This window comes from Syngnathoides biaculeatus, chromosome 10, assembly GCF_019802595.1.
Source record: "Syngnathoides biaculeatus isolate LvHL_M chromosome 10, ASM1980259v1, whole genome shotgun sequence".
NCBI lineage: Eukaryota > Metazoa > Chordata > Actinopteri > Syngnathiformes > Syngnathidae > Syngnathoides > Syngnathoides biaculeatus.
In genome coordinates, this window is record NC_084649.1 from 9,236,747 (window position 1) to 9,250,598 (window position 13,852).

The 13,852-nt window shown below is 41.8% G+C and overlaps 2 protein-coding genes across 6 annotated transcripts in view; both read left to right on the plus strand.

The window, feature by feature from the left end:
- cita (citron rho-interacting serine/threonine kinase a) overlaps positions 1-4,691 on the plus strand; it is a 56,128-nt gene extending 51,437 nt beyond the window's left edge. For all 4 annotated transcript variants that reach the window (XM_061832969.1, XM_061832972.1, XM_061832971.1 and 1 more), the window contains 2 exons: positions 447-843; positions 2,753-4,691. In XM_061832969.1, coding sequence (XP_061688953.1) covers positions 447-843; positions 2,753-2,776 — 421 coding nt within the window. In that variant the 3' untranslated portion in view covers positions 2,777-4,691. The remainder of the gene's footprint in view (positions 1-446; positions 844-2,752) is intronic.
- A 3,774-nt stretch (positions 4,692-8,465) lies between these two features.
- On the plus strand, positions 8,466-12,132 carry myl2a (myosin, light chain 2a, regulatory, cardiac, slow). 2 transcript variants are annotated; one of them, XM_061832129.1, is made up of 7 exons: positions 8,466-8,532; positions 9,748-9,840; positions 10,349-10,424; positions 10,922-11,026; positions 11,405-11,483; positions 11,565-11,613; positions 11,703-12,132. In XM_061832129.1, the coding sequence occupies exons 1-7, from the start codon at positions 8,530-8,532 to the stop codon at positions 11,805-11,807; spliced, it is 510 nt and encodes a 169-aa protein (XP_061688113.1). In that variant the 5' UTR covers positions 8,466-8,529; the 3' UTR covers positions 11,808-12,132. The 2 variants fall into 2 exon arrangements, with proteins under 2 accessions (XP_061688113.1, XP_061688114.1); XM_061832130.1 differs by lacking the exon at positions 8,466-8,532 and adding an exon at positions 9,260-9,379.
- The last annotated feature ends 1,720 nt before the right edge of the window (positions 12,133-13,852 follow it).

Consider the following 13,852-nt stretch of genomic DNA (forward strand, 5'->3'; position numbering starts at 1 on the left):
ATTATTTGTAATAAATTTTTCAATTTTAAGATCATGCTATTGCATTTCACTCTGATTCAAGTCCAGAATTTTTTTTTTTTAATTAAGTCTTTCAGAAGTTGACATGCTGGTGTTTTGGATCATATACTGGTTCAGAACACGTTTGCTTAAGGTTGAGGTCACGAACTGATGTCTGAACATTCTCTTTCAGGATTTTGTGGGTTAGGGTTGGAGTAGAATTAATGTTTCCATTAAATAACAGCAAGTGCTCCAGGTCCTGAAGGAGAAAGTAGTCCCAGACCATTACAGTGTGAAATATTTGACTAGAGAGCAAATAATTTTTAACGGCACTGTAAAACATGAACATTCAATACCTCACTTAACCAACAATAAGTACTTGATGGAATTGGTGGTCATGACACATCACCCAGGACCTATTTTCCTTTTGTTACCTCCCTCCCTGATAGCCCTAACAAACGTGGGCCTCCTTCCTACAACGAGCACATCTCCAAAAGGCTGGCAGGCAACCCCAATGTACATGGAGAGCCTGGCACACCCCACCGCTACCGAGAGGCCCGCACCGAGTTTCGGCGTGATAAGTCCCCCAGCCGACCTCTGGAGAGAGAGAAGTCTCCGAGCAGAATGCTCGGAGACTTGCAGAATCGAAATGTCGCATCTCCTGGCAGAGTCATGGCTGACCCTCGATTAGAGCGCTCTCCAGCCAGAGCCATGGCGGACCCCCGAATGGATCGTTCTCCGGGGCGTGTGATGGAAGTTCGCAGGGAGAGGTCTCCAGGTCGATTCGAGGAGCGCCAGAGGCTTCATACTGGTTCTGGACGCACGCCCATAAACCCCGTTACCAAGGTTTGTTAATACAAAATACTACACACAGGGGGGACACCATAATGCAGGTTGTGTTCATAGGCATGCCCAGGTATCAGAACACAAAAAGTGTGGTTTTACACATTACTTAGTGCAGCGTTTTCCAACCTTTATTCATCCCTTGTACATTTTCTACGTCAGAAAAAGATCTCATGGGGCATCAACCGACAATAGTGTCACAAAATTCTACGTACACTGGAATAATGCTGATCACATCTCAATTTATTTACAAATTGACTTATTTAGTGTGATTTATGGGCCTGTGATTTGATTACAAAGCTACGAGTATGTTGCTTGAATGGCAAAAGGTTGATACACAGTTTAATTGATTCTGCCATCTCACAAAAGAGCAACTGCCTGTCACTATAAGTCATCAGCATAGATCGAGGAATAAAGATGAATAGTTTTTAGTAAATAATTTATGTACAGTGGCATCCTCTGATTCACATTCATTAAGTCATTCATCCCAAGTTCCCCTTATCCTCACAGGGGCTACAGATGTACTGGAGTTCATTCCAGCTATCTTTGGCGAGAAGCAGGATACACCCTGAACTGGTCGCCAGCCAATCGCAGGGCACATATACACAATCATTTGCACTCACATTCACACATCCGGCACTTTAGAGTATTCAATCAATGCATGTTTTTAGGGGTGTGGGAGGAAACTGGAGTGCCCGGAGAAAACCCTCGCAGGCACGGGGGGGACATGCAAACTCCACAACTCTGAAAACATATACCTAGATTTTTGCTATTCACAGTGGGGCCCAGTCCCCATCCCCTGCGAATGGTGAGGTATTTGTATAATCGGTCGTGTCAATGTTGTTTTGGTAGCAGGCCACACTGTAGTTATGGTTTCCCTTAAAGGGACATTATAAGAAAGTAATTAAGTAAGAAAGTATTAATCATCTCATATTAATACTAAAATATATACCAAAAAAAGATGGCCAACTAGTTTTTAAATAGGAAGTCAACAAATTTGTTCAACTGTGCAACTGATTTAAAAAAAGTGGTTTGGGAACAAAAATGCTTCACTTTATCAAAAGTGAAGATAATCTGAAGTTTTGTAACAGATTTTAGCAATGCACATGATTTTTTTTTTTTTTTATGCGGGCAGGCCAATGATGTGGCGGGCAACATCCCGTCGCCTGGCCTTGAGTTTAACACTTGCGGTATCATTTTCTATGGTACACATCATGATCTCTAATGACACACAAATGTACCAAGTCGCAGTGGAATTCACTGCTTGAATTAACATTTTTGACTTTGGTACCCATAGCGAAAAAAAGATTTGGTCAAAATGAAGACAGTGTGGGTGGATCCTGAGACAGAAGTGTTTTGGATTAATCCTATTCATGAGTCAATCTCGTATAAACATGATGAAGAGCTTTCCTTAAAGATGCGACTGGCTTCTTTCCAGTCTTTTAGAAGGAGCCAGAAGCTGTTTCTGGTATTTATGCTAATTTAATTTTATCCTGGCTGCATCTTGGTATTTACAAATGGCGTCAGTCTTTTTAGGTTTGCAAGAAAGCAGTCAAGTGTACCATCCACAAATGCTCGACAATTTACAGCATCCTGCAACAGGCACAAATGTTCTTTGAACTTTACGCACTTTGCCAATAATGACCGCAAACTGAGCATTTATTGGTAACATTGTAAACTGGGAAACCTTATGCTATCACTTTAGTCTTCTAGGATTAGTCTGAAAACCGATTCTTTCTATTTCCAGAACCTCTCAATAGTAAAGGTTAAATGTGAACAAATCAAAGGTTGACCAAATCGGAATGGGTTATTTCTTTGTCACCTTCAAAGGTTTCACTATATTGCTAACATTTGTGTTTTCCTTGTGTTTATCTTCAAATCTTTTTTTTTTCCCTTTTACTCTATTGGACAGGTGTGGGACCAGTCATCTGTTTAGGATCTTCCTCTCGCGAGGTCCATCTTCGGGAAAAGCTGATGAGGGAACAAAAAACACGGAACGTCACCAAGTTACAAGGAAACACTGTCACACAATTGTTTTGATTGACAATGAAGCAGGCAACTCCACACAAGAAACAACTAATAGCTTAAAGAAGCAAGAGGTAATTGTTAAATAGATGTCCTTAATGCCATGTGAACAGCGTTTCAAGCAGGGTGATTTTGCTCTGTTTCAGAGTAGCTTGGCTTTCAGTTTAATGAAGTTAAAAGAAAAAGAAATAAATAAAAAATAAAATAAAAGCTCAGCTGTAGCAACACAAGTTCTCACATTGATGCTGAAAACAACACAATCGGTCACTGTTAAAAAAAAAAAAGAATAAACAGCCTCCTCTATAGCATCTGTGCCTCTCAACACTCAATCATTAATAGCTAGTTATAACCATTCACTATCAATGTTCTGTTTGACTTTGTCAGACTTTTATTAGTATTGGTTTCAGGAGCTGGAAATTAAAAAAAAACAATCAATAAAGTCACAAAGCAGAGGCTTGTCTTCCCAAGGATAGGTTGCCATTAAAACTCCACAACAAACAATGCCGAGCAGCCGTGGAGCAGAAACTTTCTCATCCTTCAGAATGCTATCTGACTGTAAATAGACAAGACATAATTTTATATACATATATAAATATATATTGAGAAGGAATTTCAAGGCTGGATAAGCCATGTCTATTTTTGTTAAATAAATAAATTTAAAAAAATGATAACTAGCCCTCTTGAAAGCCTAATAAGTATTCTTTTATTACGTCCAAATGTCTGTCAAAGTGAGTGATTGTATTTTGGCCCTGACTAGTGTAGCACTTCCATTTGTCAATGGAAAACCTTCATTAAAAAAAGACAAATGAACATCATTTTACGACTCTTCTACATAGTCAATGGAGCCCAAATTGGTAAAAGTAGTAAGTGAAAATTAATTTGTCAACAGCATGTGTATAAGTGTGACATGAACTCGTGCTTTCTGCTTCTGCCTCATTTGGGTTCAATTTTAATTCCACTTTTCATCAAAGGAAAAAAAAAACACCTTTACACATTCTGATTAAAAGCGATCGACCCAAATCTATTTTGGACTGTTGTTGTCCTTATTTTTTTATTTCTGTAAATCCGAATGTGACCTGTGTTCTTATTTACATTGTGTTTACACAAAGTAGATTCTGTATTTCATGTCATTTGACAACTTCATAACGCCTTGATAATAGCGTAATGATGTAAAAGCTTTCTTGAATGTAAAGAAGTTGGTATAATTGGTCATAGAGGTTATTTATTTTATACAATTCCTGCTGATCTCTATACAGTGAACCGCTGCTACATGCAGGGAATTGAGACAGAACCCAGTCGGAGATAACAAATATCAACAAGAAACTGATTACCACCACAAAACACACATACACACAAAGGGTGTGTGTGTGGGGGGGGTGTAATTCTCAATAGATGCCACACGAAGGTGGCAAAACACTACTCACAATAAACTCACTTCAATGTGCTTTCTTGATATCAAGATGGTGCCAAAGCAATATTGTTATTGCATCAATACTGTAATTGCTTTGGCCTTGGTACAAAGACAGCGAACAGGCGGGTTTTTCAAAGCATAACAAAAGATTATGAGAAAAAATCTCTAAATAGCCAAATTGACCTGCTGAAAATGCGCAACTGCAAAAAATGCGGAGGTTCACTGTACAAAACAAAAAACGGTGGCTACTCATCATTGTTTAATTTTATACTTTTAAGTTGTATATTTCATTTCAGTGAATCATAATTGCTTCGCTGCCAGATATGATATTAATGTTCGCTAACGACAATTGTTTCATTCCAGTGCCCTGTGGAGATTTGATCAGAGAATATTAAATATATCCATTCACTTTTAACATTTGTTTGCGTATTTCCTAACTCTTGGGGGCTCCCTTAATGACCTCAATGCTGGAACAGTCTGCAGCAATGTCACCATTTGTCCCTGTCCATTGTGTTTGAAGGTCGTTCTATTTGTAGGCGCGTTCGTACATCCCAGTGCTCAGCCTGCAGGGAGACAATGGCCGGTCATTCCAGCCACAGTAGCTGCTTTGGCTGCTCACACATCACATGTGCCCCCCCTCCGGGTAACAATAACTTGACCTGGCTGTTCATATGCATGCGACATGACACCCCCTGACATCTGCTGCGAGGCCATCAACTAGGTTTTATTTGACAGCTACCGTCGGGAGCGCCTCCCTCAATATAGCTAGCGCACACGTGGTGTCATCACCTCACGTCGGCTCGGCCCATTCTCACACGCTGTCGCTTTTTTTGACCTGGGAACCTTGAGTCGATCCAAGAGACCTGTTAATGAAGCGTGCTCCTATAGTAAGGACGTGTTTATTTGGCAGCACATACTTTAATGGCTACCGGTGATGGTTCTGTGCTCATTGGTGACACCAAGCATGCGACTCCATTCTTTACTTGTTCCATTCTAGTTTTGCCAATATCTCAAACTTTATACCTTATACAGTACAACCGAAAAAATGGCTAAGCAAATAACATCATCATGGCGAGATTAAAATACAGTAGTTTAGGCAGCCTCAGCGTTCCTCCAAAACAAGACAGTACGGGCAGTCGTCAGGGCAGCATTCTGTTGGGGTTGGCATCTTATTGTGGTCCTGTCGGCAGATACTCCAGCCTCTGCTGTGGAGCTTTGCAGCTGCTCCAGTTTTACCTTTGACTTCTGTACTAGCTCCTTAGTGAGCTCCTTGTGTCTGTGAGTTTTGCTGGGCAGCCATCTCTTGGCAGGTTTCATGCGGTACCATATGATTTCCATTTGATAGGGTCGATATGAGTGAAAGTAAGTGGTTCCTCTTGCTTTGGTGTTGCTGCCTTGTGGGGCCTCAAAAAAAGATGTCTAAACTAAAAGACCATGTAATACAATGGACACAGATGGATGCATTCAATTCTGTATGTGATTTTTGAAGGTAATTAGACACTAGTTAGTTTGTAATTTAGGAAAATAGGTTCTAGAAAACTTTACCCCTTTCTTTTGCGAGGCACTGTAACTCACTTTTCCATGGAATTCTACATTCTATGGAAATTATATAGAATAGAATAGAATTTTATTCTCACACATTTCTATAAGGCAATATTGTCAGTGAACACTTTCATAAAAAGTAGGTTCATGAGTGCCACCACGGATCACAATAGTGTCATACAAAAGTGCACCGATGTTAATCATGGCACTAATGGGGATTACGTTGGCAGCCGCACTCCTGGCAAGTCGATAAATTACATTTAAGATGGAGAAAAACACACACACACACACACACTTGTTGACTTTGTATAATACAATATATGGTCAACCTCTTCCATGCCATTGTATTGTGTAATGTTATTTCCAGCCATCAAATTTCCGCACAGCTTGTCCTCATTAGTGTTGCGAATAAATTTGAGGCACTACAACGATGATTCTGGGAGAGAGACGGGTATGTCTAGGACTGGTTGCTCCAAAATCCCAGGGAACAAATCGCCATTCGTGCTCACATTCACACCTATGGACAATTTCGTCTTCGACTGACATCCAGGATTTTGGAATGTGGGAAGTCAGGGGACAATGTGCAACTTGGCCCTGGCCTGAGCACAGGTTCAACCCAAGACCTTGCAAATGTGAAGCAAGATGTGTTCACCACTACCCTCCTGTGCTGTAATGTTGCATTTAACAAATAAAATACATTCCAAGATGTACCCCGGCGTCCCCACATCTTGCCGAAAGTCAGCTGGTATCGTCTCCAGCCCATCCATTACCCTTAAGGGCAAATGCATATACCCGAATCCAAGGCAAAAAACCTAGAATGAACAATAAAAGGCTCATCTTCCTCTTGCACAAAAAAACTGAATGATTCCCACGATTTCCAGGAGAGTTGAGCTTTTGGAGGGTGTGTGTCTCATTACATCCCGTGTAAATGAGTACAATATTTTCAGGAAAAACAAAACATCATACGAATGGTATGGCGGTGGTATTGTGAGTGTCTTGGGCTGATTTTCCCAGAACCTGGACTTGCTGTGGTTCTCCTTTTTAAAAAGAAAATCCTGAAGAAGAATGTTCTCCACAAAGATGTGAAAGACTCATTGGCAGTTATCGAAAATGTTTGATTTCAGTTGTTGTTGGGGAGGATTGCCCCACCAGGTATCAGTTAGGTTCAGGGCGCAATTACTTTTTCCACAGGGAGCCAGGTAACATTGAATATTTTTATTTTCCCTTAATTAATGAAATCATTTTAAAATAGCATATTTTGTTCACTTGGACACTAATCTATTTACATTTGTTTGATTATCTTTAACATAAAAAAATAAAGTGAAGAAAGTGTGCAAAAATATAAGATGTTATTCACTCTTATTTGGTGTATTGAATGAAGACTTAAGTAATCCATCCATTTGCTTCGCTGCTTATCCTCACAATGGCCACAGGGTGTGTTTCGAGCCTATCCCAGCTGTCAGCGGGCAGGAGGCGGGGTAGACCCTGAACTTGTTGCTATCCAATCACAGCCCGCATCGAGACAAACAGCAGCACTCACAATCACACCTAAGGGTCAATTTGGAGTGTCCAATTATTGTTGCATTTTTTGGGGATGTGGGAGGAAACCGGAGTGCCCGGAGAAAACCCATGCAGGCACGGGGAGAACATGCAAACTCCGCACAGGTGGGTCAGGAATCGAACCCAGGACCTCAGAACTGTGAGGTCAACACTATACAGCTGCTCCACCATGCCACCCGACTTCAGTCATAAGGAACAATAAAGATTTAATGTCAATTTTATCTTTTTAACAATACACCAGTTGCTTCAGTGGTGTGTGTGTGTGTGTGTGTGTGTGTGTGTGTGTGTGTGTGTGTGTGTGTTGTGTGTGTGTGTGTGTGTGTGTGTGTGTGTGTGTGAGAATCACAATAGCCTGGCATCTCGTTTCTGCTGGCATGAGATGTCATTCTGCTTCTCAACAAGTCATCTAAAAATGGGCCATCATTTAAAATGGAAACAATCGGCCTTTCCAGCAGGACAAATGATTACTGGCAAGGAGAATCAACGAAAACAAATCTACCCACACACTCACTTCAAGCATTTTGTTTATGTGAGGTTGTATCTGTACATAGACAAGAATACATTGTATAATAATTATAATGTCTAATAAATGGATGTGTGTTCCATTTCGGAATACACTAAAACCATGTTTAATCCTACTTCCAATTTTGTTTTCCCCTCTGAGTGGTAAAAGGCCATCATCCACAAAATGACCTTTGGCAAAAATTGTATATCTTGGATGGATAGCAGGTGGATGAATACAGTACATGATTTGAATACAGTGGCAGAATGTGTACGCAGCAAATGATACTGGAAACAAATCCATGTGCGTTAGTTGACATACTGTAGTCAAATCAATGTTCCGCAGACATGGAGGGTGGTACTTTAACCTTCAGACTGCTTTGGAAATTCTAATCCTGTCATTCAGCTCTCTGCCAGTTAAAAAAAAAAGATGTTGCTGTTTGTGTAAGAGAGAGAAAGAGCAAGCATGAAATACTGTATGTGGCAGACAAAGCGTGTCAAAGCATCATTTACCTATCATTTCCTAAAGAGGGCATTGTTTATAAATATCATCCAGTGGAGCACAGAGCTGGGGGGCTACAAAAGGCCACCCACCTTCTCCCCATTGTTCACTGGCATCCTTGTTGGTCTCACTTCCCAGCTGCTCGGCCATGGTAAGTCATTTTTATTTGTGTGTGTGTGTGTGTGTGTGTGCGTGAGCGACAGATGATGCCTTCAGACTAACTTGTAGGCTTCCATCTCAAATGTAATTGTACGCCACTTTCTAGAGGTTGTTCACAAATTCATGAAATTGGGTGGTTATCTGGAAAATAGGGTTTAAGTCGTGGGTGTCAAACTCAAGGCCCGTGGGCCAGATCCGGCCCACCACATGATTTTATGTGGATCGCAGAGGCAAATCATGTCTGTCAACTTCCGTGATTTTTGTTGAAATCCGTACCAAAATTTTAAATGTCTTCTTACAAATGATAAAGTTGAGATATTGCAAGTAATGTTTTGCAACCAAACATCAGCAATAGTTGAAAACCCCATTCCCCTTCTGATTCCCAAAGTAGTTCCTATATTTCATGTGTAAATATGAGGCAGGGCAGCACGCTTGTTCCACTGGTAAAGTTTTGGGCTCACAGTTCTGAGGACCTGGGTTTGAACCGGCCCCTCATTTGTGGACTTTGCATGTTCTCTTCGTGCCTGCGTAGGTTTTCTCTGGGCACTCGGATTTCCTCCCACCTCCCAAAAACGTGGAACATTATTTGGGCACTCTAAATTGCCCCTAGCTATGATTATGACTGCGGCTATTGGCCTGTCTCTACGTCCCCTGCGACTGGCTAGCAACCAGTTCAGGGTGTAGCCCGCCTCCTGCCTGTTGACAGCTGGGATAGGCTCCAGCACTCCTCGTGAGGATCCGTGAGGATTAGCAGCAAAGAAAATGGATGGATGGATGGATGAAATATGATGAGGCAGTTGAAGAGTTTTAGGGTTCCACAGACATAGCGGCCCTCTGAGGTAAACCGTGACTACAGTATGGTTCACAACAAAAATGAGTTTGACACCCCTGGTTTAAGACGTGGACAATTTTATACTGTACTAGATGAATGTGGGCTTGTTTGGGCAGGGGGGGGGGTGTATGTATGTATCTGTATGTACTGTTAGTGTCTCAGTTAAAACTAATATAAAACCAGTATTCCAGATTAATTTCCAAAATAATAACATGCCTCACGGTTGTCTGGTGACCAGTCTCGGGTGTGCCCCACCTCTTGCCTGAAATCAGCTGGGGTAGGCTACAGCTCAGCTACAACGCTAATGAGGCTAAGCGCTTTAGAAGATGAGTGAAATGATAGTCATCATCATAATTTCTTTGTTTTGGTCCTCAGGCACCCAAAAAACCCAAGAAGAGGACAGGAGAGGGCGCCAATTCCAACGTATTTTCCATGTTTGAGCAAGCTCAGATTCAGGAATTCAAGGAGGTGAGCGCTTAACCTGTTGTTTTGCTTCCTGAAATCCGTAAAGGTGATGGCGGAAACAGATGCTGCCAGGGATTTGCGGCCCCATTACTGCATTTAATGACGCAAAGTGAACAAAACAAAAGAGAAAAAAAAAAAGGCCCCTGTCACTCACGGGCCCTGAGAGGCATCATCTCTTTCCTTCCAAGCTTGAAAATATGTACGTAAGCACATAAGTAGGGCAAGTTGGCCCTCCCTGTTGGTCATAGCCATGTTTGGGGCTCTAGCACCTGTCAGCATTTCAGTCTATCCCCCACAGCCTCAACAGCGGTTCCCTGCTGGTATGCCGCTTGGCCAAACATCCATACGAGTGCCATCAGCGACTGGGTTGCACATGAAATGTCCCGCATGCCGCGTTTGAACCCTGTCCCGCTGGGCTTTACGCACTAGCAGCCAGCGATGAGATCATCCCGTTCCTTTTTGTTCCCTTTGGCTTTGTCGAGCTTTTCTCGTGTGTTTGTGCGCACCTCAGGCGTTCACCATCATGGACCAGAACAGGGACGGCTTCATCGACAAGAACGACCTGAGGGACACTTTTGCAGCTCTCGGTGCGTTTACATCAACAGAAAGCAGAAGTACTATAGAAGTACTACAGATTTAAGAATACTGAATGTGCCAGTTTTTTATAAGGCAAGGTAATCAAAATGGTTGTCAAGAACGTCACAATAAGGCAGCAGAACAATGCTATTGTTACATTAATAATTTATACGTAAAACACTGCGAAATAAACATTTTAATCATGAGTGACATAGAATACAGTATACAATACAATAATATAGAATTTATTTTCTTTTTACAACTCAGTGCTCGTAACTATTCTTGCTCTGTTCACTTTTATTTCTCTGTACTGGAACCTACTCTATTTATTCAATTTATTTTATGAGATGTACACTTCATCAGTATATGCAGTGTTATGTTGCTGTATAATTTTCTGCTGTGAAACCAGAAACAACTAAAGCTTGAACCTGGTCAAGTGTATTTGTCGAGTCCATTCCATCCATTGACGCGGCCTACTCGACTTATTTGTTTGTGTTCGTTCCTGCAGGACGTCTGAACGTGAAACAGGAAGAACTCGACGAGATGCTCAAAGAAGCTCCTGGCCCGATCAACTTTACCGTCTTTCTTACGATGTTTGGGGAGAAACTGAAAGGTAGCCATTAAAGTCAAAGAAAAAAAAAAAAACCCTGTTTGTTTTCTTTTCCATGTTAAATTTACTAAACTAGTTACATGTAACAATCTTACATAACATAGAATAATTAAACTGAGAAAGCGTTAAATTAGAGTTGCTTTTCAAATTTTCATGATCACCATTTTAATTATATTTGAAAAGTAGCTGCAAAGGTGCCAATGTATTATTATTTTTTTTTCATCTCACTTCCTCCTTCCAAAGCCGAGCGTTGCTATTGGCTCTCTTCGGCCATGTGCCACTCTACTGTAGTCTCAACAGTGACATATATTTCCAAATATGACCTCTAAGCATTGACTCCATTACCAAAGTGATTTTCCCAACCTCGTGTGTGTGGACTAGGTGCTGATCCAGAAGAGACCATCCTCAATGCTTTCAAAGTGTTTGACCCAGAAGGCAAAGGCGTGCTGAGGAAGGACTAGTAAGTGGTGACAAATGTCTCATGTGTGTGTACATATATGGTACCCAAATATGAATTGCATCACGTGTTCGTCGACCTCAGTGTGACACAGATGCTGACAACACAAGCGGACCGGTTCACCCCCGAAGAGGTACAGTGCTGAGCCGCTCGGGGTGCACGTCGCGACTGGCGAACGGAACGTGATGCCGATGTGTTGTTGTTGTTGTTGATGTGCCTCAGATGGAGCAAATGTTTGCTGCCTTCCCCCCTGACGTGGCGGGCAACCTCGACTACAAGAACCTGGTGCACATCATCACCCACGGAGAGGAGAAAGACCAGGAGTGAACGTGCCGAGATAAATGGACTGGTGATTTGTTCGTGCCCTGGAGTTTCTGTGCTGCAAGATCACACAGCAGGATCAAGATCAGAACCACCCCCAAGACAGACACAGGAAGGGTCTCTAACATGCATTCTGAGTTAGTGGAATTCTTTTCTCATTTGGGTTTTTGTTATTGTTTTCAATGAAAATATCCATCCGGCTTGGGCTTGTTTGTCAAATAAAAGTTTTCAGAGAAATCATTTCCGATTCTGTTTCTTGAAAGTCGCAAACAGCTGCTCTCAGAAGAATCTTACAGGATTGTGTACATTAAAAAAAAGTGTCATTTGTTCATTTAACAGCATTATTATTGTAATTTTTTTATATCACTGATTTGGTTATATTCAGTACTTCAGTGAAAAAATGAATATGAGAGTGACTGGTTGTTATACAGCATGTGGGGTGGAAAATTAATTGATGGATGATGACTGATAATTATGTCGTAATACATTTTCCCACTAGCGGTTTTGCAATAAAGGGCCTCACTTATTTCATTCACTATCTGTATTTTAAATGAATCAGCTGCTATCATAATTTTATTCTGTCAAATATCAGTATTGGGGCAGAACGGTGGCGCAGCTGGGAAGTGTTGGCCTCACAGTTCTGAGGTTCCGGGTTCGATCCTGGCCTCGGCTGTGTGGAGTTTGCATGTTCTCCCAATGCCTGCGTGCGTTTTCTCCAGGCACTTCGGTTTTCTCCCACATCCCAAAAACATGCAACATTAATTGGGCACTCTAAATTGCCCCAAGGTGTGAATGTGAGTGCGATTGTTGTCTGTCTCCATGTGCCCTGCGATTGCCTGGCAACTAGTTCAGGGTGTACCCTGCCTCCTGCCCGTTAAAGGCCGAGATGGGCTCCAGGACTTCCGCGGCCCTCGTGAGGATAAGCAGCTCGGAAAATGGATGGATGGATGGATGGATCAGTATCGGTCTCAACAAATCCATATGGGTTGGGCCTTAGTTTTGCCACGAGCAGTTTAAGACCATGTTAGGTGGTGAATGTTGTATGTAATTCCGCTGAGATTAAGATGGAACCTTCCTGCCCTCATTGATTGTGTGCGTGTTGCGCGCCGACATCAAAATGTTTATCTCCTGACTCAGACGAGCTGCGGCGAGAGAAAAGCCTGTTGTTATTTTAGGTGCCGTGATGATGCACTGGGGAGTACAGTTATCCTAAGGGCGTGGGTGCAAAGCTCAAAATGCGATGCCACCCACCTGCTCATCCTTGGCTTGCTTACCTACCACACGAAAAAGCATCCTGGTGTGGGCGGGGGGCTTTTTACCCTCTTAACCCCAAACAATGATGGTTGCCAGTAATCTCACTAAAATGGAAGATATGGCCTTTATGTACCTTTACCCTTAAGCATAAAATAATTACCACTCCTGATTTCTTTGGACTCAAGGGTGTGAAATGTACGTGTCGGTGTCCGTATTGTATCCCCTTTCATCCATCCATTTATTTTCCAACCACTTATCCTCACTAGGGTCGCGGCTATGCAGGGCCTATTCAAACTGACTTTGGCCAATAATGTTACTGTTTCTGTCTATTTGATGGAGGATGTGCAAGCACGCTAATTGAATGTCTGAACTTGGAACGTGGACTCACTCACTCATGAGATTCACAAGTTTTGCTTGTAGTAACCTCGATGTGTAAAAAAAAAAAAAAAAAAAAAAGAACAAGTCGCAGATGATGATTTCTTCTGGACGTTGCAACAGTACACATTTGACTCATATACAGGTAGAACCTATTAACCGCCAACCCATGCAAGGAGTAATGTGCTTTGAGAGATCATTAGGTGTAAGGGAAATAAATGGTTTAATTTCACTTAAATTGTAATTCATTTATTACCAATCACGTATGGGTGGATGGATGGATGGATGCATGAATGTTCATCTATCTATGCTCATTGATGTACCGTGACAGGCGGAACAATCGCCAGTGGCACAGGTTACAAGTTACATATCCTGTTGCCTTTTGTACAACACAACAATTGCTTTGTTTTCAACTAGGAAAT